General features: G+C 25.9%; 1 protein-coding gene across 1 annotated transcript; it reads right to left on the bottom strand.

The window, feature by feature from the left end:
- On the bottom strand, positions 1-25,031 carry LOC129988754 (uncharacterized). Its single transcript, XM_056097021.1, has 21 exons — positions 25,016-25,031; positions 21,876-21,896; positions 20,647-20,658; positions 18,298-18,318; positions 18,156-18,176; positions 18,046-18,066; positions 15,861-15,896; positions 14,593-14,613; positions 12,818-12,838; positions 11,905-11,946; positions 11,535-11,573; positions 11,269-11,304; positions 8,189-8,236; positions 7,423-7,464; positions 6,218-6,259; positions 5,802-5,843; positions 4,321-4,359; positions 3,845-3,886; positions 3,384-3,425; positions 2,566-2,607; positions 1-168 (listed from the first exon to the last, which is right to left on the bottom strand). Coding segments are annotated over exons 5-21 (564 nt in total). The 5' UTR covers positions 18,157-18,176; positions 18,298-18,318; positions 20,647-20,658; positions 21,876-21,896; positions 25,016-25,031; the 3' UTR covers positions 1-160.
- Positions 25,032-26,970: the final 1,939 nt, after the last annotated feature.

The raw sequence follows: 26,970 nt of genomic DNA on the forward strand, positions 1-26,970 counted from the left end.
TTTTGCCAATTTCTTAAATGCTTTTTATTGATGCCGTAGTTCAGTATTGAAGTGACATAAATTTAATTGCAAACATCACTTTGTACAAAAAAAGTTCTAATTAATAAACAAAAGAATCGGGACCATTCCTGCACCATTTTCGTTCGTAGTCTTCTTTTAATTAAAAACCTAGAAAAAAAATCAAAACATCAAAATTTAAGTTTCACTTCTTACAACATTAATATGAATAGAAATATAAAATAATTTGTCTATGAAACATCAAATATTTAATTCTGCATCTATCGCCTATTCTACATCTATGTGAATGAAAACGGAAGATTTATACCTGGAATATTACAACTCAAATTTTACCTAAGAAACGACAGTTATATAAGTTAAGTGTTTTTCTAAATTTAAATACATCTCTTGATAAATATCATGTAGAGTTCTAAGTATCATTTAAAAGATTTATGAAGTAATTTAGATATCATATATAAGATATCTGATGGTAATAAGTGAAGTGCTAATAAGGCTACTTGATTTGAATGTCAATTTAAACTTTTGCCAATAGACGGCTCTACAGCCTTGAAAATAAGGTTAGAAGAGGAAGTTAAAAAAAACCGTGCTCTGAACTGAATTAGTCTAATTCATAATAAAGAGAAAAAATATGGCTGCTAGTCTTCAGAATAGTTGATCATATTATGATCTTGTATTTTTATTGTTTTTCATGTAATTACAAATTGAAGAAATGCATTTTAATATTTAATTTGATAGGAGTTTTCATCTCCCACAATAATATGTGATGAGATTTTCTCAGAACATTTAATGGCTTTCAAAGAATTAAAAAAAGAATTCCTATGTCTAAATGTAGAGAAAAAAATAACAGATGGTTATAATGCTATAGCTTTTATTCTTTCAAAGCTGTTATTCTTTATTCAAAGAATAACATGTCATTCTTTATTCAAAGCTGTTATTCTTATTTCAAAGATGTTATTCTTTAAATATTTTTATTCCAATTCCACCTAATCTCTATTATTTAACTAAATTTACTCTTTACAATCTGGAAATAGCCTTTTGACTTGTCAACAGGAGGAATTTTTTACTTTTGATTCATAAATTTATTTATATATTAGAATTTCTATTCCATTTTTTGAAAATTATTTGATTTGGTCATTTAAAAAACCATATTCTATTCTTCAAATGAAGGTTTTGAATGACCTGCATTTAGTGATTTATTATCAAAAATTACTGAATTCTATCAAGCCGTTACTCTTTCAAAGTGTAAAAAATGTTCGATCCCCTTTCCCCTAATCTCAATTACCTAATTAATTTTACTCTTTAAAAACTGGAATCAGTCTTCCGACCTGTAAAAGATTCACTAAGGATTTTTTTTTAATTTTGATTCCAAAAATTTATTTGTATATTTGAATTTCTGTTTCATAGATTGAAAATTTTATTTTACCATTCTAAATCCCTATTCCCTTCTTCAAATGAAGGTACGAATGATCTGCAATCAGGGATTTATTAGTATAAATCACAGAATTCTTTCAAAATGTAAAAAGTTTTGATCCTCATTCCGCCTAATCTCGGTTACCTAACTAATTTTACTCTTTACAAGCTGGTATCAGCCATTCGGCTTGTGAAAGACTGATTCAGGGGATTTTTTTTTTCATTTTGATTCCAAAAATGTATTTGTATATTTGAATTTCTATTTCATAGATTGAAAATTTTATTTGGCCATTCTAAATCCATATTTCCTAATACAAATGCAATTACGAATGATCTGCATTCAGGGATTTGTTATTATAAATCACAGAATTCTTTCAAAATGTAAAAATTTTTTATCCTCATTCCACCTAATCTCAATTGCCTAACTAATTTTACTCTTTACAAACTGGAATTTCGACTTGTAAAAAGCTTATTCAGGAGAATTTTTATAAATATTTGATTTCAAGAATTTATTTACATATTTGAATTTCTATTTCATTTCTTGTAGATTTAGTTTGGTTATTCTAAAACCCTATCTCCTCTTCAAATGGAGGTTACGAATAAGCTGCGTTTAGGAATTTCAAGAACTTATACTCTTCCATATAGCTTTGAAATGTCTAAAATTTTCATTGTAAATAAATCTTATGAATTAAAAGGCAAAAAAATTAAAATGAATTTGATTTAATGTTGCACATCTGAGAAGAAATAAATGAAAAAAATAGTGATGGTTCACCATCTGAGATACTCAAACTGAATCCCTCAAATTCAATAAAAATAAAATCATTTGAATAATTGCTCACGAAGATAAAACAAAAATGTTCTTTTTGAAATAATAAATTGAAAATTTACTTCCTATAAGAAAGTAAAAATGCTTAATTTATGTATTTTTATTAAAAGTATATGATGGAAGGATATATATTTATTTTTCTGACTTATATTTATAAGTAAGTAAGTATTAAAATATATCATTTATATTTTAATTTATTAATGAAAAAAAGAATATTTACCAAATTTTTCAAAAAAAAAAAAAAAAAAATCAGCTTATTATCCAAATTTCGCGACAAGTAAATGAAGACAAAACAATACAAATTTACTCACCACCTAGATCTTTCAACCCTTTAACTACATTGCCTCCACCATCTAAACAGATAAAAATAAAATGGACAAGTTGTATTATTTGTAAATAATTAAGATTTTATTCATGGGAATAAAATTATCCTTTCTAAAGTAATTTTTATAAATCTAACGCAAATATGAAACAGTAATTGTTGGGTCATTTTCTTTATCTCTTTTCTGAAAAAAGAATATTTAATAAATGTTTTACTGAATTCAGAATAAATTCCGCAGTATAGTGTCCAATCATTAAAAAACAAATAATATTCCCCAAACCAGCATTTCCGATTCCCATGCCAAGTAGCTTGAATTTTGTTTTCGGATGAAAATGATATAAACGCCACTTGCAGTATTCTTTACGCTATAAGTTTGTTGTTGAGCAAATGTTCCAGAAACTTAAATTTTCTGAAATATTAAAATATTCTCTAAATGTTGAACAAATGTTTCAGAATATTCAACTTTCTAACACATTAAAATATTCTCAAGATGTTGAAAAAATGTTTCAAAATATTCGACTTTCTAACACATTAAAATATTCTCAAGATGTTGTACAAATGTTTCAGAATATTCAACTTTCTAACACATTAAAACATTCTCAAGATATTGAACAAATGTTTCAGAATATTCAACTTTCTAACACATTAAAACATTCTCAAGATGTTGAACAAATGTTTCAGAATATTCAACTTTCTAACACATTAAAATATTATCAAGATGTTGAACAAATGTTTCAGAAAATTCAATTTTCTTCCCAAATGTTAAAAAAAATAAAGGAAGGAAGAAAACCATATAAATTTACTCACCCTGCAAGTCTTTAAGCCCTTTAGATGCACTGTCTCCTGAATCTAAATGTAAAAATAAGAAGGCAATTTTTTTTTGTAGCTGATAAGCAAATTATTTATAGGAAATAAAATGATCCTTTTTAAAGTAATAATTTTATAAATCTAGTATAAATATGAAATAGAAATTACTTAATTTTTTTGAACTACTTTTCTTACTTATTTTCTAAAAGTGAATTTTTAACTTTTTTTATGGGAATTTAATGTAAATGCTAATTCAAATCAATGAAAATTATATATTATATTATAATATTTTGAATTTTCTTCATTAGGATTTAAAAATATATGTCTTAATTAATAAATAATAAATTTTATATTACACGTTTATTGAAAAAGCATATTTAACAAATTATTCAGAAAATTTCATCTCATTGCGCCAATATTTAGGCAAAAATATAAAGAATAAATAATATAAATTTACTCACTTTTTAAATCTTTTAATCCTTTAAGTGCTTTGATTCCTCCACCTAAATATGTAATAATAAAAAGGTCATATCTTTATTTTTTGCTACCAATAATCATTCAGTAAATATGAAATAAAATATGAAGTAAAATTTTTACTAATCTGTTACAAATGTAAAACAAAAATTTATTTAGCTATTTCCTTTATCTATTTTCTAAAAAAAATAATAATATTTTCAGAAAATTCAATATAATGCCCTAACTTTAGGATAAATTCAATGAAACAGGAAAACAATATTTATTAAAATAACATATCCACCTTCTAAGGAAAATCCATTGAATTCGTAGTCTTAAAATAAAAAGATATAAAAGTCATTTACATTCTTTACTTTGGCATGATTTTTGAAAATGGATAGTTAGTAAATGCTTTAGAAAATGCAGTTTATTACTACATTGTTGAGACAAATAAATGAGGATTAAGAAGCATTAATTTACTTACCACCGAAGTCTTTTATTTTTTTAAATAAACCACTTCCATCTAAATATGTAAAAATAGAAAGGACAAATATTAATTTTTTGCAGTCTATTAACTGTTACAAATTTTATTAGCAGTTTGTTCATGGCAAATAAAATTATCCTCTATTGAATAATGTTTTGATAATTTGTTATAAATGTGAAATAAAAATTTCTTTGGGCTGCTTTCTTAACTTTTCCATTGAGTTCAGGGAGACAAATAAATGAGAAATCAATTTTTATTAATTTAGCATATCTGCCAAAGTTTGAATTCTTCGTCTTAAGAAATAAAAATAAAAACATCGTTATATATAGTGGGCTACATAATTATTAAAAAATTACTGAGAAATTAGCAAAAAAAAAAAAAAAAAAAAACTATTTATATAAAACGCTAATGTATGTGGCACAGAAATCGAACTTATTACTAATTGTCAAATTGCATCAGTCAAAACAGTTATATATAAATAAAATATCATACGAATTGTTCATCTCTCAGTAGACTGTTTTATTCACTGAATATTTTTGCAGCTGTCCTGAATCAAACACTTCGCTTAGCTAATGAATGGAGCTCCAAAATATTATTAGATGTTTTATGGCGATAGTTCGCCATGTCTCCAAAAAAGGCATAAAAGAAATCAAGAAATAGGCTTCAAACAAAAAGTTCAATCAAGTGCAAAGTAGGCTTAACCATTGGCAGATAAATAATTGTGGTAAGACATAAGATTAATAAACTGTTTCTCTTTAAACATATTAAAACCGCGCCAATTATCTAAAAAAACTCTCTAAAAGTCTGAAATATTGGCAACATACCAGAAATGCTAGTAAACGGTTTTTAAATTTGCAGTAAAAAAACTGTCACATTCTCATTTGGCGAGAAATCTCTCAAAAATTTTTCAGTTTTAGCGCACGTGTATTAATTTTAAATCTTGCCGTAATCGTTATGACTTGCGTGCGAAAATTGATACTCAAATCTTTTAAAACAATTATCTTATACAAATGCTTTTTGTATTACCACAAAACTAAAAAATTACCTTTTAAATTATATAAATTTCATTTTTGTATAATTTTTCATTTAACTTCTTAGCTAAAATTTTTAATTTAATTTGATATACTACCTAAAAAAAAAAGCTTTTAAATGCTATGATGGAATTCAAACTCTCCAACAAATCATTCCAGCATGTGCTCTCAGGATTTTTACTTTCGTTTTTATTTCGTAGTATAATTATAATTTATAATTTGCAGTAAACTACTTTCATGTGTTTAAGTATCAAACTATATGATAATTTTTTTTTAAGAAATGCATCCGATATTAATAATTACCAGGCTAAAAACTCAATAATCTTGGCAAACAAATTGGTAATAGGAGGCTAGTTATATGAAATATTAAATAAATTATTTAGAAATATCAGTTATTTGCCCAAATCTTGTGACAGACAAATGAAAAATAAAAAATAATAATTTACTCACCATTCACGTCTTGTAACCCTTTAGCTACACGTATTCCGCCATCTAAATTTGGAAAAATAAAAAGATCATATGTTTTATTTTTTGCAACTAATAAGCATTTTACATTAGAAAATAAAATTATCTTTTTGAATGTAATACTTCGATAAATGAAGAAATAAGAATTTTTTGGAATGAATTTTTTTAGAGCTCTTTTCTGAAATTTTTTTTTAATCCACTGTATAATGCCCTAAATGTACGGTCATATCAAGGAAATATAAACATTATTCATCTATTTGACTGAACAGACAAAAATATAAATGTTATATGAAATATTCTTTTTGATAACATATTTATTAAAAAGATATTAATCGATTTATTTCGAAAATTCAATTTATAGTCCAAATATTGAGACAAATAAGGATTATTAATTAACTTACCACCTAAATTTCTGAGCCCTTTAGCTAACTTGCCTCCTGAATCTAAATATGTAAAAATAAAAAGGTTATATGTTTTATTTTTTGCACCTAATAAAAAATTGTCATTGGAAATAAAATTATTCAAATGAGTAATTCCAACAAAGTAATAATTTGATGAATCTTATGCAGTTGGGAAACATAAATTTTTAGGCTATATTTTACCATGTGAGAACACGATGCTGTTATGGTTTGAAGTTTTTGAAGCATCAACATGTATGGGCAGAAAATTGGAGATTTATCCCTATTGAGGCATCAATTTTTCGTTTTTAGGATTATTAGAAAATGATAAAAAAAAAGGTTGCAACATTTAGCAACCTAAACCAACAAAAAGTTACAATGTGGCTTGAAAGTCCGCCCGCCATGCACCCGATTCTCCTGTCTGACCAATAAAGGACAGGGTCGTAAGAAGTAATCGCTCGAAGAAGCACCGAGAAGAAAGTGTGAATGAATGCGAAACAGCGAAGGAGCTATCGAAGTTGCATGTGTGTGTGTGTAATTTTTTAAAGTTTTCAACTTTTCTTACTATTAAATTTTTTTTGAAATTTAAACAATTTTGAAATGAAAAAAAAAAAAAACTCATTTTTTAAATATCGAAGCATACGTAATTTGATAGTCACGGGATTGTTTAAATCCTGTTTAAACTGGTTTTTCATGAAAAAAAACTACATTTTTTTGATAAAAAAAATAATTTAAAAATCGATTAATTTGAAGATAGTCAAAAACCATGGTTTTTCTAAATGTTGGTGACTGAGAAATATGAGTCATGTGAGAACGTGATGTTTTTCTATCGGACCGATACCACGTGACTTAAAAAATATTGTTATCACATGATAAATTGAAATTTGTGATAGCAGAATTCAATTTTTATTTGTTCCCTATTTATTTTAAAATATTTTCTGCAAACAAATATTTAGATTCCTTTTCGGAGAATTCAATATAATATCCTAAATATATGGACAAATCAATGAAAAATTAGTAATATTGATTGACTTAACATATTCTTCCAATACTGAATTCACCGTCTTAAGATATAGAAATTTAAACGTTATTTGCATTATTCTTTGTGAAAAAGTTTATTAAAAATTAATATGTAACAAACTTTTCAGAAAATTAAGCTTATTGTCACAATGTTCAAACAAATAAATGAAGAATTTTAATTCACTTACCACCAAAGTCTTTCAGCCCATTAACTACATTGCCTCCTCCATCTAAATATGTAAAAATAAAATGGTCACATGCTGTATTTTTTTTTTAGTTGATAAGCAATTTGCTCATTGAAAATAAAATTATCCATTTTAAAATAATATATTTTTTTTTTCAAATCTACTGCAGATGTGAAATAAAAATTTCTCGAATAATTTTTTTGCTTAATTTTTGGAACAGACTATTTAATAATTTTTGTTGGGGGGGGGGCTCACATTAATGCGCTCAGTGTGGAGTCAAATTAGTGAAAAATGTTCATAAAATTTACATCTCCGCAGTAAGTGAAGTACATTAAATTTTAAGTTTTAGGATAAGGGGAATTGCGGAAGCCTGGAAAGTCACGACCTTGGAGCCGAAGGGTTTCAGGCTCGACACTCGATACCACCAAAGAACTGACGTGTAAGTAGGCTGGTGCACGCTAAATCCGTCGAGGCCAAACGTCCTCCATTTAGTATGGTATGGAAACCCTATGAGGGAGCCACCGGCTCAGTTCCATGCTCTTGATCTGACCGCGGCCCAAAATTACTAGGTCAGTCCCAAAATAGCCTTAGTGTTGCTTTAAAATGGGACGTTAATATAAATGGTCTAAACGTAGTATATAAAAAGTTACGTAATATTTCATGACAGCTTGTTTATTGAAAAATGATATTTAACCAAAGTTTTAGAAAATTCAATTGATAACCAATTTTGAGATAAATAAACGATTTATTATTTTGTTAATCTACTTACCAGTGAAGTCTTTCAATCCTTTACCTATATTGCCTCCTATATCTAAATCTGTAAAAAAAAAATTTAAAAAATATGTCATATGCTTTATTTTTTGCAATTAATAATCATTTTGCTCTTAAGAAATAAAAATATTTTATTTAAAGTAATGTGGAAACTGCTGACAGATTCCGTATCCTGTATGGCGCCATGCTGGCCATGTTGCGTCACGTCATTAATCACGTGATGTCTTCCCGCCATTATTGGCAGACGAGTGTTGGGCAGTGAGTCTGTAAAACGTACAGCTCACGCTCCTGTATCTTTATATGTTTTATGTTAGTATAGTAATGTTTTGTCCTTTAATTATAATAAATATATTTTCGTATTAATGCTGGTCGTTGCCTTTCCCCACAGTAATATTTTGATAATTCGGTAACAAATGTGAAATTTAAATTTCTTGGGAAATTTATGAAACCGATTTTCAAAAATGTTATAAAATGAATACAAAAAACAATTTTTGAAAAATCAATATAATATTTCAAATGTTTCAAATTAATGAAAAATAAAGAGTGTTTATAATGTTAGCATTTCTGTCTTCAATGTCCAGCAAATTGATTTTTACATCTTGAAATATATAAATATAAATGCCATTGATAATATTTTACAACCAATGAGTATTTTATTCATGGACGATAAAAAAATAATATTTTACTTTGAAATTAATAGTTTAATAAATTTGCTGAAAATGTAAAATTGAAATTTCTTTGGTATTTTTTTATGTTTTATAAATTAGTGAAAAGAATTATATTTAGAAATTTTTTTAATCAAATTCAGTATAAGCTCCCAAATGTGAGAACAAAATAATGAAAAATAAATATTTTTAATAAACTTATAATTACTCTCTATGTCAAGGAGATTGACTATTCCGTTTTAACCCCTTACCTGCCAAGAATAACTTGCGAGATTAGGTCCCCAGTGCCACGTATATATATCCGTATATAATTGCGAGAATTGTATATACGCCAGGGGCTGTTAACACATTGATTGATTGAGAGACGTATATATACGCCCGAGGTAGGCAAGGGGTTAAGATATAAAAATATAAACGAAATTTTCATTATTTTATGGTTCAGAAACACTTCAATTATCCAGGAACATTTTAATTATAAAATCATTAAATATAAGTTTCTTAAAGTAACAGTTTGAAATTGTTGTATATATAATTTTTCAAACCCAAGTTTTGCAGTGTCCTTGTGTATTTTTCCCAATCTCACTCCATGATCTATCTCAAATGCATTGGAACCCGATCGTTGCCAAGTTATGTCTCTCGCGGTTGGCATCACTAAAGATGCGAATACTGAATGTATTTAAGGTCGACCAAGGTGAGGATCATTGCGAATCAAAAGTGATCATATCAGGTTATCAAGGCGTATTTCCGATTTTGCAAGCCATGGGTACGCTTGCACCCTGTTTTACTTGATGGAGCTTCAGCTACGATCAGGGTAAAATGGTAAACTATTTTTTTTAAAATTCACTTGTTTTTAACAGTTCAATATTATTTTCTTTGCTGGAAGTGGAGAGCTTTATGTTTATGAAGAAATAAACTGTTTTTATAAAAGCTATGTTGTTATCATTGAACGTCTGCTGCACAAATATCCACTGTGTATCCTGCTTTAGGTTTAATGTATACCTTTTTCGCTTACAGAAATATCAATTACAATTATAAATTTCAAATTCCAATGTTTGTTTCAATTTTTATTCATATGTTTTTAACAGTTCTATATTATTTTCCTTGCTGGAAGTGGAGAGTTTTATGTTTATAAAGAAATAAACTGTTTTTATAGAAGCTATGTTGTTATTATTGAACGTCTGCTGCACAAATATCCACTGTGTATCCTGCTTTAGGTTTAATGTATACCTTTTTCGCTTACAGAAATATCAATTACAATTATAAATTTCAAATTCCAATGTTTGTTTCAATATTTATTCATATGTTTTTAACAGTTATATATTATTTTCCTTGCTGGAAGTGGAGAGTTTTATGTTTATAAAGAAATAAACTGTTTTTATAGAAGCTATGTTGTTATTATTGAACGTCTGCTGCACAAATATCCACTGTGTATCCTGCTTTAGGTTTAATGTATACCTTTTTCGCTTACAGAAATATCAATTACAATTATAAATTTCAAATTCCAATGTTTATTTCAATGTTTGTTTCAATTTTTATTCATCTGTTTTAACAGTTCAATATTATTTTCCTTGCTGGAAGTGGAGAGCTTTATGTTTATGAAGAAATAAACTGTTTTTATAGAAGCTATGTTGTTATCATTGAACGTCTGCTGCACAAATATACACTGTGTATCCTGCTTTAGGTTTAATGTATAACTTTTTCGCTTACAGAAATATCAATTACAATTATAAATTTCAAATTCCAATGTTTATTTCAATGTTTGTTTCAATTTTTATTCATCTGTTTTAACAGTTCAATATTATTTTCCTTGCTGGAAGTGGAGAGCTTTATGTTTATGAAGAAATAAACTGTTTTTATAGAAGCTATGTTGTTATCATTGAACGTCTGCTGCACAAATATACACTGTGTATCCTACTTTAGGTTTAATGTATACCTTTTTCGCTTACAGAAATATCAATTAGAATTATAAATTTCAAATTCCAATGTTTATTTCAATGTTAGTTTCAATTTTCATTTTAAAATGTGAGAACAAAACAATGAAAAATAAACATTTTAAATAAACTTAGAATTGCTCCGCTCTATGCTAAGGTGACCATATGTTCACCATATGTGACATATGTGCACCATATGCTAACCATGTGTTCACCATATGCTAAGGTGACAATGTTCACCAATATATATAAAAATATAAATGTTATTTTCATTATTTTGATTCACAGCATTTCAATAAATGTATATAAAATTATTAAATATAGACTTCTTAAAGTAGCAGATTGAAATGTCAATTACAAATATAAATGTCAAATTTCTTAATTAATTTGTATGCTTTCGTAAAGCAACAAAATTTGTAATTCCATTTAATTTCTCAAATGTAATGAGTTAATAAATAAAAAAAAAGTATTGATATACTTACCGCCTCCCAAATTTTTAAGGACTTCTTCCAATCCGCCTAAAAGAAAAAAATCAAATAAGTCTTTTATTTTAATTTTATAATGATTAATTATTTTACTCATGAGAAAATTATTTCTTAATGTGATATTTTTGAAAAATTTAGTGTGACGTCAAAATTTCTTAATCAATGATTTTATATTTATTTATTTAGGGAAAAACTTTTAACAAATTCTTCAACAAATTGAACACAATTAAAAAAGAAAAGAAAAGAATTATGAATTCACTTACTAGTTGCATCTTTCAAGTTTTGAAAGAAATTATCTCTTTCTAAATAAATAAAATAATATTATAAATAAATAAATATATATATAATAAATAAGTGTGCAAATTTAATAATATATTAATATATAAAATATATTCAAAAATTAATTTTCTAACATTAATAATCATTTTATTCATGTCATTAAATTATCTTTCTTAAATTAATACTTTTAAAAAGTATTAATTTAAAAAGTCAAGTTTTAAACGTCAAAATACATTCGTGGATTTTTTAATCTATTTTTTTAAAAGAGGTTATTTAACGATTTGTCATGCAGCAAAATAATTATTGCACCAAAATATCAGAACAATAAAAAAATGTTTAATATTATATACTTACCTTTTTCACCTCCAAGAATTTGAAAGAAATTGACTGCAGCATCTACATATACATAATATAATAATTATTTTTGTAATTTTTTATGACAAATACTATTTTGCACACAGAGATAAAGTTAAGTATTTTAAGCCCGTTTATCATGAAAAAAAAATCTGTAGCAAAAGTGAAATTTCTAGATCGAAATTTATATTTCAAAATTATATTTATTTTCAAAAATATATCCAATAAATTTTGAATCAAATTCCGAAAATGAAAAACATTATTATTAAAGATAACACTTTCTTTTTAAGAAGAATACTAACAAAACAGGAATTAATAATATACATATTACAAAGATGTTTTCAGTACTTATTTAAAAGTTTAGAGAAATTTAAATATAGCGTTTAGGAGAAAACTTTTATTTTAAATAAAAAATAAACAATAAATTGCAGGTCTTTTAATCCATTTTATTTAATATTTAGTCAAACAGTTCTTTTTATATTGCCTTCATTACCCAGTTTAAATGTATTTTTTTTTGTTGTCTACCACTCTTGAAAATAAAAAGTCAGGTTTCTTAAAGACATGAATTTATTTTTAAACCACATGAACGTATCTCACCTTTTGGAGTATTTTTATAAAAGATAAAGTAAAATTGATTAAAAAAACCCGGTCGGTGCATGTATTGTCAGCGTACTCACTTCTCGCGAAGTCAACCTCTACTTCTAAATAGAACAACTTTTATTCTTGTTTTTGACACGTTTTTCTTTCACTCAGTGTTGCCAACGAAGATTTCCCAAGCATGCACAGATTGTATACAAATTAATGAAATTATGGCATAGGATTGAAAAAAACCTAAATAACTTTAAAATATCTAACACTTTTAAATTTGAGAATTATATTTAACTAATTTATAACGATTGATATATTTACTTACAGGATAAATCAACGAGACTGTCTGAAAAAAAGAAATGCAATTTTTACTTTATAAACAGTTTAATGCAGACTAATATTAAAATACATGTTGAAGAAAACTATACAAGGAAAATCGAACACATGTTGCTTGGAAAAAAACTTACTTTATTTAACCTCTAAATAACGCAAAAGTGAAACTTCAAACATCTTTCTTATGACTTAAATTTTATTATATCTCATTTTTCTGATCAAGTTATACAAGATTTATGAACATTTTCGAACACTTTTGTGTTCTTTTTTTAAAACTTTTTTACATTTTTAAAGGAATATACTGGAGTTTGAAATTTAGAAAATTTTCAATTTCGATCAATTATTATTGTTAGTTATTTGGATAAGTGTTTTGAGTCTTTTCTTTGCCTTTTAAGAGATGAAATGTGCTGAGAATTAAATTTTAACTACGCAAATTTCGTCCAGAAAGATCGTCGTCTAGAAAAATTTCGTCGTTTAGAAAATTTTCAGTTTCGATCAATTATTATTGTTAGTTATTTGGATGAGTGTTTTGGGTCTTTTCTTTGCCTTTTTAGAGATGAAATGTGCTGAGAATTAAATTTTAACTACGCAAATTTCGTCCTCATAAGACAACTGACAACTTTCTAGAAAGTAAAGATATTCTGCTCATGCAGTGACAACTAGATCTCCAAACTGAAACCCGTAATGAGTATCTGGGATGATTTTGGGAGGAAGATAGCAATTCGTCTCTCCCCTCGTAGAGTTATCAAATATAAGAAAGTGCTATTTCTGGAGGAATGGGTGTGATTATTACTGAATTCGTATTTGTAGCCATAATCTTTCATCAATTTCACATTTCTGAAATTGTCTATTATGTTCATGTTTTCAAAACTATTTTATCTATAAGAGAGGATTACACCAGCAAAGAACAATTTTTTAAAAAATTCAATTTTGTAACATTTCTTCTACAATTTCATTCTATAGACACGAATTTGACTGTGGGTAATATCTGCTGTACAACATATATTTATTCTATTTCATTTATCCTGTTTATATACCAAATTTTATTATAAATTCATCAGTGCTTCTAAAGGCAATCATTGAAATGTGAAATTTCACTGAATTTTTAGAATGTAAATGAGCTCTAAGACATATTAAATGATACAATAACACTGATTAGACAAAATATCTACAAGTGACTAGACGATATGCATATAAGTTTCAAGAGGCAAGGTAATGGCTTAGTATTATAGAAGGAAAACTTTAAGAAAATTATTAAAATATCAAAATCAACAAGTAGTTGTTCAAGCGATTGACAAAATTTTCTAATTTCATCGGGAAGTCCCGATTGCAAATGTTATTGCACAAGCAACCGAAACATACAACAGTCTTTTATATTTTTACTTTTATATTTACATAATCAAATGAAAATTCCCGGATATTTTTAACTATATCTAAAATTTACAATTAATTGGTTAATGGTTTTATTCCAACATGGATATCAAAATAAACAAAATAAATTTATTTTGAATTAAGGCTTTTCTAATAGATTCGGAATATATTGAAAAATTATTATAAATCAGCTAAAAACTTTTATATTGCTGCCAAGTCTGACTTTTTTCCTAAATTTTTGAATCTTGCAATACTTTTGATGCTAATTATAAAATAAAATAAATTGAGTTATATGACTGAAATATTTAATAAATTAATTAAAATATAAATTCAATTAAAAATTTGTAGAATTTTCATGTCGCAATAAGATGGAAAAAAATAGCAAAATATACTTACTGTACAGCGTTGTAAAGGATTCTGAAAAGAGAAATTATAATACAATTAATATACAAAACCCTTATTACTTTCATTAATATCACATCATTGGAGAAAAATATACAATTTCGAAAAATTATCTAACAAATTATCTGCCTGGCTGCATTCATATTTATTTATCAAAAAAAATCGAAATATCTCTCATTAATATTTATAATTAATTCGAAACCAGAATTGGTCCATTTTTGATATGCTCTTTCAGTGCTGAAAAGCTCGAAACGCACTTTTGATCATAGTATGGGGATCGCTCGAATATTTCTGTCTAATTTCCAACTGACCATTATAAGTGATTGGTTAAATATCTGAAGTATATATTCATTATATGCTGAAATAGTTCCTTCACAAAAAATGAAGAATTGAGCCAATTCCCCAGTGCAATGCAGCTGATAATTAATGGCTATACAACATTCCATCCCATACGTGGAAATGAGTGTCATTTAATGGAAAATTCGTTGCCATTTTGTTTTTAGAGGAAGTAGAGGGATTTAAATTTATTGAATTTAATTCTAAATTTTATTCTGAAAAAAAATTAAATTCCAAAAAAGGAAATGGGATATTTCAGTATTCCGTGAATTTCGAATTCTCAAAGTTAAAGAAAAAACATGATAAAGATGCCTGTCTCTGTTAGTTCAATGCAAAATAATCCATCAGGAAAAACGTGATGCAATTTGCAGTTGTTTTTCCATATAGAAATGAAGAAGAAAAAAAGATATTTTATAAGTTTAGAATGGATTCGTTATGTCAATTGTTTTTACTTAAAACTTTTTTGTCAAGTAAATAATTTAAATATTTAGAATTCATTAATTCTTATATACAAAAGATATAAAAATTAATGTCTTTATTATTTATAAAAGTTATCATTTCCCTATTTTTTTTGTATGTTTTCGGCTAAGTTGCTATTTAGTAATAAAATGAATGATTTAACTAAAATTTTATCGTTTAACACATTTACTACCAGCGAAATTTATATACGCTTAATTTTACAGAAGTTTCCTATGAGATATCTCGTAAATGGCAGTGAATGGATTAAATGAATAGAAAATCTAATATATTTTTGAAATAACAAATTTATTACAGAAAAAAGTTGAAATTTGGTTTTTAAAGGCATTTTTTGCCAAAGATACATATAAATATATATATTCATTCATTTAAACATAAAATTTCTGAAAAATGTCGTAGTTTTGGGAAGTTATAAAATTAAAAGAACGGATTAAAAATTAAAAACTTACTTTTCAAACCTAATCCTTCATCAGGAAGAAGGTCCACTGTGGATAAATTAAAAATTTAAATATTATAACATGCAAGTAAAGGAGATTATTATTATTTTTTTAAGAATTTGAAGCATTATTTTGATATATAGTATCATAATAATATTTTGAATCTAATGCATCTATCTTAATATCATATTTAATAACGTGTTCTTAATTATAGTAATCTTAACTTTCAAATATAAAATGTATTCAATATCATCATAACGCAACTAAGTATCATCAATGAATATAAACACAACTAAAACAATGATAAACATTGTTGCAAAATATGTTTAGATATTTAAAAAAAACTTATTGAAAATTATAGTTTTTTAAAAATTGAGAAAATTTAAAATAATGCGAAAATTATTTATGTGCGTTTAGATATTCCGAAGGTATATTATTCTGAATAATAAGCAGTCAGGAATCTAAATAACAAATCAGTAGATTCTTTCTTAGTTAGCAACTATTACCCAAGAAATAACTATGAACCAAACTGGTATCGATTATATTAAACGATAAACCTTGTAGAATGTTTCAAATGGCTTTTACATTGTGCAATTTATATATAGTGTTTAGTGAAAAATATTGTCTTGTTATAAAAGAGGTAATTGAAATTATTCAACTAATAACATGCAGTGGTAATTATATTTTTCCTTAGACAGTGCGCAGAAATTATTTTGTAATCAATTTTGTGATAGTTGCACTAATTTCGTAGATGGATGTTAATTGATACATTTCCTTGTTATATCACTGGCGGAAACTGATCGATTAATTGTTATATCATCGATGGCAGTTACACATTTTGATTGACATATCAATGGTGGAAAATGTACATTACCGACGCAATTGTACATTTCAATCGTTATATCATTTATAAATTTCATGTTGGTTTTTTTTTTGTCTTGTCATTTTTGGAAACTTTATATTTTATTCTCATATATTTGGTTCATGTGGTGGCATTTTATCACATACATACTCATACAGGACACTATTTTGCAGATAGTATTTTAATGATGAAGAAGCAGTTACTATTTTCTGAACTCTCCAATAATAAATGTAAACCTTTCTGATTCATTCTACAAGGAAATAATTTCCCTTCGCAATAATGTTACTTCGCAATAACTTCTGTTTACTTGTAAAAATAAAATTAACTTCGATATATTTTTAATTAATAATTTTTCCGAGTACTAATTTACCAGTTTGCTTTGTTTTTTTTATCATATATCAACTTTGGAATATCTGTCTCATAGAGATGTATCTGATCAATTAAATTATGAATTTTCTTGTGAAAATAAATAAAAAAAACGAACAAAATATTCCTTTACTTTAGACAAAACCTAATTAAAATAATTTACTTTAAAATAATTTGACTACATTTTCAGAAATTTAATTTTAAATTACGAAATTTTTAGCAATTTAATTTTAAATTACTAAATTTTCAGGCAATGGCAAATTTTCAAACAATGGTTGAAATAAAGATTTACATGCTTTTGCCGTATCATCTTCCATTTAAAAGCGTATCTGAGGGACGAGAAATCACAATTTTTCTAGCCATTAGCTGAGCAGTTCTGATGGCGTGGCAGAATATGGGCTAAATAAGCACTGCAAAAGGCACTAAATAAGCATTGCAAAAGGCACTAAATAAGCATTGCAAAAGGCATTAAATAAGCATTGCAAAAGGCACTAAATAAGCATTGCAATGAATTCATGGTAAGATTTATGAGGTTCTAATTGGAGAAGATGCACTGCACAATTATAATAGATTAACATGACTGATGCTTTATCCTATGTTATATCATTCAACCAACAAGAGGAAGACCTCATGGTTAATTAATTTTATCATCAATAAAAATCTCATTTTAAGAAATTGAAATCTTGTTTCATTTCTCCACTTTTTTCGCATATGGTATATTTTCAATTTAATTTCTCGCAAATTATTTATTTTTATTTTATCTTGGGGCCTTTAAATCCCTCTAAATAATTTCATTTCTCAAAATATTATTTCATATTTCTGGTTTTATTTCTTAATATTTTAGATTTCAATGCAGTGATTGAGTCATTTATCTATAGATCATTGGATCAATATATTGTTACGTTTGAGATATAGGTTACTGTTATTGCATTACAAGATAATATTAATTCATATAAAATGTGTACTTACAAATATTACTATTAAGGGCCACTAAAAGAAAAAGGATATTTTTATTATAAAAGTTAATACACATATAAATGGCGTTAAATGAAACTGTATTTTTAAAAATGTTTACTCACTGCTGTTGCTTACAACTGCATCTGTAAGATATAAAACGAATAAATCATTTTGGATTGTTCGATATAATTCATATTTAGCGATCAGAATAAACGATTATAAAAATATAAGGGCTATTAAAGTTTCAAATTTATGTTGTCTTACCTGTAAGCTTTTTCAAGATGCCTAAAAATAAAAAAAATACAAAAAAAAATGAGTCATTATTTTATTATTTTACTCTATTTACACTTGAAAAAACTTTTAAAAAATGAATATACTTCTTTAGCTAAAGTTTAAAGAAGTAGACTTGAAACTCATTATTTATCTATAGATCGCACATAAGTTTTAGTAAAATATTATCAGAGGTACATTTTTATTTTTCTGTTCTAGTCATTGAATAAAACCAGTGAATATCATATGTTAAGCATAAATAAAATATTTTAACTAAAATTAGATACATTATTTAAAAAATATTTTATTCAAGACTTTTTTAAATATTTCAGCTTTATGCACAAAGTGTACAGGTGATTTATATTCGTGAAGAACCGACATAAAGGAGCTTATACAAAACACACAACAATTCAATCGATGCACATATTTTTCTCTTTTTCTCAGTGTATATGTTACAGTAAATGGAATAAATTGGTGAATAAGCATAATTACTGGTGATTACTCCTAATTATCAATAAAAAATCACCTGTAATTATACATAGTCATCACAATTATCAAACCATCAATCAATCACCTTAATTATCATAATTATACATAATCATCATGAATAACCACCTGTAATGATCATAATTATGCATAATCATCATGAACAATCACCTGTAATTATCATAATTATGCATAATGATCATGAATAATACCTGTAATTATCATAATTATACATAATCATCATGAATAATTACTTATAATTATATATAATCATTGAATTAAACACATTTACTGTAACATATATGCTACATTATTGCTCAAAACTATGAAATTTCCAATTTTGGTCCATTATCTTCAGAATTACTGTGCAAATTTTATTGAAATGTGGTTTGTATATAGGCTGATATTATGAAAAGAAACTGTTATGGTCTATTCTAGTGACACATGATATGGTCCATCCAATTATTATGGTTTTCCCATATAGTATATGGTTCATGCAATTTTTATGGTATATATACTTGGTAATGGTCCATGTAATGCTCTTATGCTCGACATATATGATATATGTCCATGTAACTTTTCTTGTCTATACACATGGCATATGATTCATGCATATGTTAGGATCTACACAGATAGAAGAGATCTACGTACTAAATGGTGGAAAGTGTGAAACAGAAGATTCAAGAATAATGCAAACAAATGCAAAGATAATTACTATAGGGAACATGATCTCATCACAATTATTCAGCCTTTACAATGGGAATTCATGCTGGCGTTTAAGGAGTTTATGAGTCCTTTTAGCATTTAATGTCACTCTTCCAAGCATTATCTAGATATAGCTACTATGATGTTAGGATAATCCATACGCTAAAATCCTTATTTTTTCAGAAATTCGTTCATTAAATGTGGCCTATGTGAACAATTTTTCTCATCCTTAAAACTGAAATCTAGACAAATCGTATTCCTAAAATATCAGAGAGTTTCAATATATCCGATCAAAATATAAACTAATTCAAGAACTCGAATCATGGAGCTTCCGCCATGAAACACTGAGTGCAATTCCTCAGCAGATGCCTATGGAAACATGAAATTCATGCCTCATTGTATGTTTTCAGTTTTTCGCTTCTTTAGTAAACTCACCAACTAATAACGCAAGGTTTTTTTTTTTGTATTTGAGAGATTGTACAGAATAAATTTACAACACAAAATTGGCCTAGGAATTAATACATCTTTTGAAGTGAGAGATACATACATTTGAAATAAGATTAAAAAAATCAGTGTTAAGATTAAGTCATAGAGTATATGAGTGCCAATACAAAAATTCAAAATCATAACAATTTAAGAAGATGAAGCTTAGCAATTGAAAGGTCCGAATATAATCGTATTAACTACCTTGCGTGACAATGCAAGAATTCAAAATTGTAGAGAGCTAAGAAGATGAAATGTAGCAAGTCGAAAATGTTAATATAATTTTTGATGCGTATCCTTTAAACCGAAGTTGAAATACAAACACTTAAGTTTAAAGAGAATTTTGATTTGCAATTCAAATGCAAAAATGAGAAATTTTAATAATATTTCTATCATAATATCTTATGTATTGATTTCTATCATAATATCTAATAATAAAATATAAAATCCTGAAGTATGCACATTATTTCCTAAAATATATAATATACACTAAATCCTTCTATTTTTGAAGTGATTAAGAAATAATAAAGTTTTAAAAAAATTGATTTTTTCATAATTTTTCTGATTTTACTAAAATAATTTTCTTCATTATCAATGAGGTTACGAAAATTACTGTCATAATATAATAAAATATTATATAAAAATACTGTAGAAAGAAAATTTTCATACCTGCAAGAGGTTCTGGAAAATAAATAGCATTTTTATAATATCAGTATTTTAAAATATTTAAAATAATAATACTTTTCATTGCTATTAAAGTACATAGATATTCGCATGATATGAAAAATAAAAACTTTCATTTGAATTTTGTTTTACCAATACATGAATTAACATGATATTCCAGTTGTGTTAAGTTATCGACTGCCAGAGAAATTGGTAAAATTTAGTTTTAACATAAAAAAAAAAAAAAAAAAAAAAAAAAAAAACTGTAGATGCATTGTACGAGTTCTAGAATCTGTTCTAGAATATTCGATGTTATAAAAATTCGATGCTATAAAAAGCAGGGGCAACAGATGAGAGGAGTCAGTGGTACTAGTCAAATTGAGCTTAAACGAATAGTTTAGAGTTGCTTTTTAGAGTTGCTATCTAATGAGTAGTTTCTGAGCTTATAATCTTCTTGCGATTATTTTATAGCAATTTGTTGCTTGTGTGATGCTATTTACAGCAAGTTCGATTCTTATGTATACGGTGGGGCTTTATTTATTCATGCTTTCGTAGTTTTCACCTTATCACCATCAGAATGGATTTTTTTGTAATAATATATATGTAATATGTTTTACTCTGACAAAAGTCCTTCTTGTTAGAATTATAGTATTTTTTCTAGTTTCTCATAATGTTTAACCCTTTCACCGGATTGAACGTAGAAAGTCGTCCCAAAGAATGACTTCTATAAAGACTTGAACGTAGAAAGTCGTACTTCTATTACTATTCGACAATCGGCAGTAACATAATAAATCGTTTTCTGAAAATTGTCCTAAGATCGTCTGTGATGTAAAAATTATTAGTGCTTTCTCCTTTTTTGATAATGGCCATTTTATGAAGATTCAGATGCTGAGTATTTGACGGTAAATGGGTAACAAACAAATTAAAAAAAACTCTGGATTCATTTTTTGATGAAATTATAGCTGTCTCCTATTCATAAGTATTTGAACATAACAACGCATAATCGGAGGTCAGATTAGTGTAGAAAAGAAATATTTTTAATTTGAAATAAAATTGATAAGAAATTAATTGCTCCGCATTTTAAAGAAACTCATTGGAGCCTTGAGACTGATTAACACGTTTTTAGTTGTAATAATTTGATTTTGAAAGGTGTGGATAAAAATAAATTCTAGAAAGCAGTCAGTGTTTGGTAAACATAATGAAATTGAATACCTGAAGAAAAGTAAATGACTTACCTATGAACTGTTCAAAAATATCTGCAAAAAATTATCATTTTATAATAAGCCCAAGTTAAAAATCTTTTATATAAAATTGAAGTTAAGAATTTTTTTATTCAAGATATTTTTTATCATCATTACGATTTTCGGTACGAATAATTTTTTAATTCGAGCAATAGCTGCATTAATTTGTCTAGTGTTTCCAACATCAAGTTAAAATTACTTATGCTCCGTATGCACATATCTTTTCACATATTATTTATACTCTAAGAATAGTGAAATATTAAATAGTCTATATTTATATAGTAAAAATAAAATAATAAAAACAAAGTGATAATTATAATGATTTTTTTACAGATTTATATTTCAAACTTTTTTTCAAAATTTGGATACTTTTTAGAGTTATAAGAAAATTTTCAAATAGCATTTTAAAAATATTCTTCAGCTTTAATAATAAAATAGTAATTTTTCATAAGAATCTGAATGAATTATTTCGTAAGTCATTCAGACTTTTTTCCATAAGTCAATTATTTATTCCATAAGTCATTCAGGTAAAAATTTAATTACCTCTTTTATTTTAATAAATTTGGTCAAAAATTGTTTTTCAAACAATTGTTTTGACAAATCAAAATTAGAGCTTCTTAATAGGTGGCAAAAATTTTTGTAACTATTAGCATTTTACTTTAACATTAAAATTAATTTTGGAAGCTATCACATTTGAAATTCTAAGACCATGATAAGAAATTCTAATATTTTCTTCTATTCATTAATATTTTCTCAAAAATCCTCTGAGTAGGATATTTCAATACTAAAAACCCATCATTCTCTTTATTTCATTAGCTTTAATAATAGTAAAACTGAAGTTATTCGACAAAAATATATTAATTCATTTATGAATTGATTATAACTTTCATGTTTTATTCGCATATAAAATATATGTAATCATTTACCAAAAAAATGCAATTAAAAAGATAATTGCAGAAACAATTATCTTTTTAATTAAGAACAGTATTCTTCAACCGTTTAGTTTATAATTCAATCTATTTCATTTAACATTAAACCATTTAGCAATAAAAAATAATTATCTTGGAAGCTAGTCTAGCCATTATTTAGATAAAAGTAATAAAATGTTTCATATGTATTACATTCAAAAGTTTTAGTAATTGCACAAGTATCAATAATTTTCTAAACTAATTATTTGATTAACTAATGAAATATTTTGATAAAATATTTAAACCACAACTTAATTTATGTTGTTATAGTAGGTTTCAGGTATTTTTAATTTGTCACCGCGACAGAAATTAACTTTTCCCCTAATAATTTCAAGAAACTTTCGCTAATTATTCTTATTCTATTCTGAAATATATACTTGATAAAACTGAAATTTCTAGAAATTTCTCATTATATATGGTTTTGAATAATTTATGAAATATTTTGATAAAAGATTAAAACAACGAGCTTAATTTGTGTTGTTATAGTGGGATCCAGGTATTTTTAATTTGTCACCGCGACAGAAATTAACTTTTCCCCTAATAATTTCAAGAAACTTTCGCTAATTATTCTTATTCTATTCTGAAATATATACTTGATAAAACTGAAATTTCTAGAAATTTCTCATTATATATGGTTTTGAATAATTTATGAAATATTTTGATAAAAGATTAAAACAACGAGCTTAATTTGTGTTGTTATAGTGGGATCCAGGTATTTTTAATTTGTCACCGCGACAGAAATTAACTTTTCCCCTAATAATTTCAAGAAACTTTCGCTAATTATTCTTATTCTATTCTGAAATATATACTTGATAAAACTGAAATTTCTAGAAATTTCTCATTATATATGGTTTTGAATAATTTATGAAATATTTTGATAAAAGATTAAAGCAACGAGCTTAATTTGCGTTGTTATAGTGGGATCCAGGTATTTTTAATTCGTCACAGCGACAGAAAGTAATTTTTTTCCAACAAATAACAAGAAAACTGTTGACCTTATTTTTATTCTATTCTGAAATATATACTCGATAAAATTGAAATTTCTAGAAGTTTGTCATTTAGGTATGGGTTTGAATAATTTATGAAATATTTTGATAAAACATCAAATCAACGAGCTTAATTTGTGTTGTTATAGTAGGATCCAGGCATTTTTAATTCGTCATTGAGGCAGAAAGTAATTTTTTTCCTAAACAATTTCAAGAAGCTTCCGCCATTTTATTTTAAATTTGAAATATATACTTGATAAAATAGAAATTTATAGAAATTTCTCATTTAGGTATGACTTTGTTATATTATAAGCTCATTCTTTTTCCGGACCTTTCCTTTCACCTTTCGTTTAGGAAAATGATGCAATATTTGCCCTTTCATAATATATTACTCTCATAACTCAAGGTGTATTTTAAAAAGAAATGAAATAGTAAAAATTGGCTTATTTTTTATTAAATTAGATAAATTAGAAAAGCATGTAACATTCCAAATAAAGATATTTGCTTATGCAAAAGACTTGAAAATTTATTTATATTAATAGAATACAACTTGGCATACTAATAAATAGAAACAATTCAAACTCAATAGATATGTCACGTATAAATTATTTAGTCATTCAAGTTTAAGAAGAAAAAAAATGAATGCAAAGAAGCATGTGTAGTTTCAGGTTGCCTAAATGCTTTTGTAGAATCTTCCTTTATTCTTCAACTAGAAATCTTCCATATGAAAATGTGGTAGGGGCACTGGAAGATTTCCCAGATGTCTTTCCAATGTGCAAACATGTAATTTCTGTTGATTTCTTTGTTTTTCTAATATCCTTGATTTTTATTGCTTCATATTTAAAAAATATATCTTAATTTTTGTAAGCAATATATATTTTTTTAATATTAGGCTTAAAGACATATTGATAATTCGCTTTACAAAAAAATTCCATGTTTGCTAAAAAGGTGAATTTATACTTTGCCAGCTACAAACAATTCAGTAAAACCACGCATCCACAGAACTTAACAGTAGCAAGTACTTGTCCCATCGAGACAAAAACTTGATATCGTCAGCTCTCTCAGAGCATGTGCTTCCGAACATGCGTGACTTTTTGGAATCTTATAATTGGCTGATTGTAAGCCCAGCTTTATTCAAAGTAAGAAGATAAAAATCCAAAGAAGGATCCAGGAAACTTACCGGAGATTCCTGACAGTATATCTGAAATAAAATATTAAAAGCATTAGAATAATAATAGTCAAATGAATTTCTTACCTTAATATTATTTCGATATGAGTAATTAATTAATACTTTTAGGTAATTGATTGGGTATTTGATCTGTGCAAACATACAAATTTTGACCATTAGAGTTACGAAGGGCAAAATAATAGATAATCAATATTTAGTACATAATAATTCGATGTTGAGATTAAACAATTCTTATAACGAAAATTCTAAATTTGTTAATAAATATTCGCTATACTGAAAAGTAAAAGATAATAATAAGAAAAAAGAAATGATACCATGAATCTGAGAAATAATGTAGTAAGTTATAATAAAATCAAAATTAGATAAATCTAGTTACGGTTACGTACAACATTGTGCATTTTCGACATTTCTGCTATTAGACGTAATAATATCATAATTCCCTCAAAGAATTTTTTTAAACCTACCAAAAATATTTTATCAAAATTTTAATTGCTCCTTAAGAATTCTTCAGAATAAATAGACAGCAAAACCTTTATTCTTTAAAAAATAACTTCTTTCGTTTCGATATTTCTAAATTTAAAGTAAATATTAAATAATAAAAATAATTTTTCTAATAAAATTGATATTTGCAAAGTGTTTCTAGTTCCTATATATATTATGCTTTTATGAAATTTCAATAACGTAATTAAATTAAGAGTTTAAATAAACAATTACTTACCACCATCTAAAAATATAAAATTATTGATTAATTATTTACTAACATGTCTGATTTAAATTCTTTAAAAGTATTCTTGGAAATTCTAAATTATAGTAGAAAAGAGTTTGTAAAATTTTGAAAGAACATACATTTTCTGGATTTCAAAGTTACTTTTAGACATAATTATTTATAATTTCAATTCTATAATTATTTATTATTTCAATTCTATAATTATTTATAATTTCAATTCTATAATTATTTGTAATTACAATTCTATAATTATTTATAATTTCAATTCTATAATTATTTGTAATTTCAATTCTATAATTATTTATAATTTCAATTCTATAATTATTTATAATTTTAATTCTATAATTAGTTGTAATTTCTATTCTATAATTATTTATAATTTCACTTCTAAAATTATTTATAATTTCAATTCTAAAATTATTTATAATTTCAATTCTATAATTATCCATAACTCAAAATAAACTGTACACTTTACTTACCACCTCCTCCCTCTAAAAATACAAATATATATGTTAATTTTTCAGAAATTCAGTCTTTTAAAAATTTTTCAAAAGTATTTGAAATGTGAACAAATGCTTTTGAAGTTAATCAAATTTCACATTAAATTGGAATTAATCAAATTTCTTCAAACATAATTATGCAAATATGAGACAGCAATCATTTTCTCGTCGTCATCATCGAATATTAAACTTCAACGCGTGCAAATTAGGATACAAAAGTGAACCATCTGCAATTCTATGTATAATAGAATTCTAAGAACGTAATTTCAAAATATAAAATGTGTTGAGTTAGAGTTTTCTAGAATCTTATGTAAAAACATCTATATCATAAAAAGGTTTATAACTTTGGTTCTTTATTATATAAGATGTTCGTAAATGAATATCTCAATTTTGCAAGAATTTTAAACGAAATCAAGTACAAAACGAAGTACAGTTTTATTGCTAATCTAAGACAAAAAATAATAGCTTAAAATTTAAATTCAAGTTTTCAATGCCAGTTTCTCTAGAAATAAGAAGGATATCAGGTTGATACGATAACTTATCGGACATTTTGCTGCATGCTTGATATGACGCTTTGAAAGATTGCAAATACACTTAAGTTCGTCAATGTTAATTGGTAGAGGCGAAACAAACAGCCGTTGTTTGATGTAGCTTAAGAATAAAAATCGGAAAAAAAAGTCGAAAGGATGTAGATAGATGCAATACATATCTACATTAGT

Source organism: Argiope bruennichi, chromosome 10 (assembly GCF_947563725.1).
Source record: "Argiope bruennichi chromosome 10, qqArgBrue1.1, whole genome shotgun sequence".
Lineage (NCBI taxonomy): Eukaryota > Metazoa > Arthropoda > Arachnida > Araneae > Araneidae > Argiope > Argiope bruennichi.

Bases quoted from the DNA above. Each gene is read 5' to 3' on its own strand.
- LOC129988754 (XM_056097021.1), bottom strand. The intron at 7,465-8,188 runs GTAAGTAGATTA...TTACATATTTAG, and splicing joins AGGATTGAAAGACTTCACTG to ATGGAGGAGGCAATGTAGTT. The intron at 3,426-3,844 runs GTGAGTAAATTT...TTTTACATTTAG, and splicing joins AGGATTAAAAGATTTAAAAA to ATTCAGGAGACAGTGCATCT.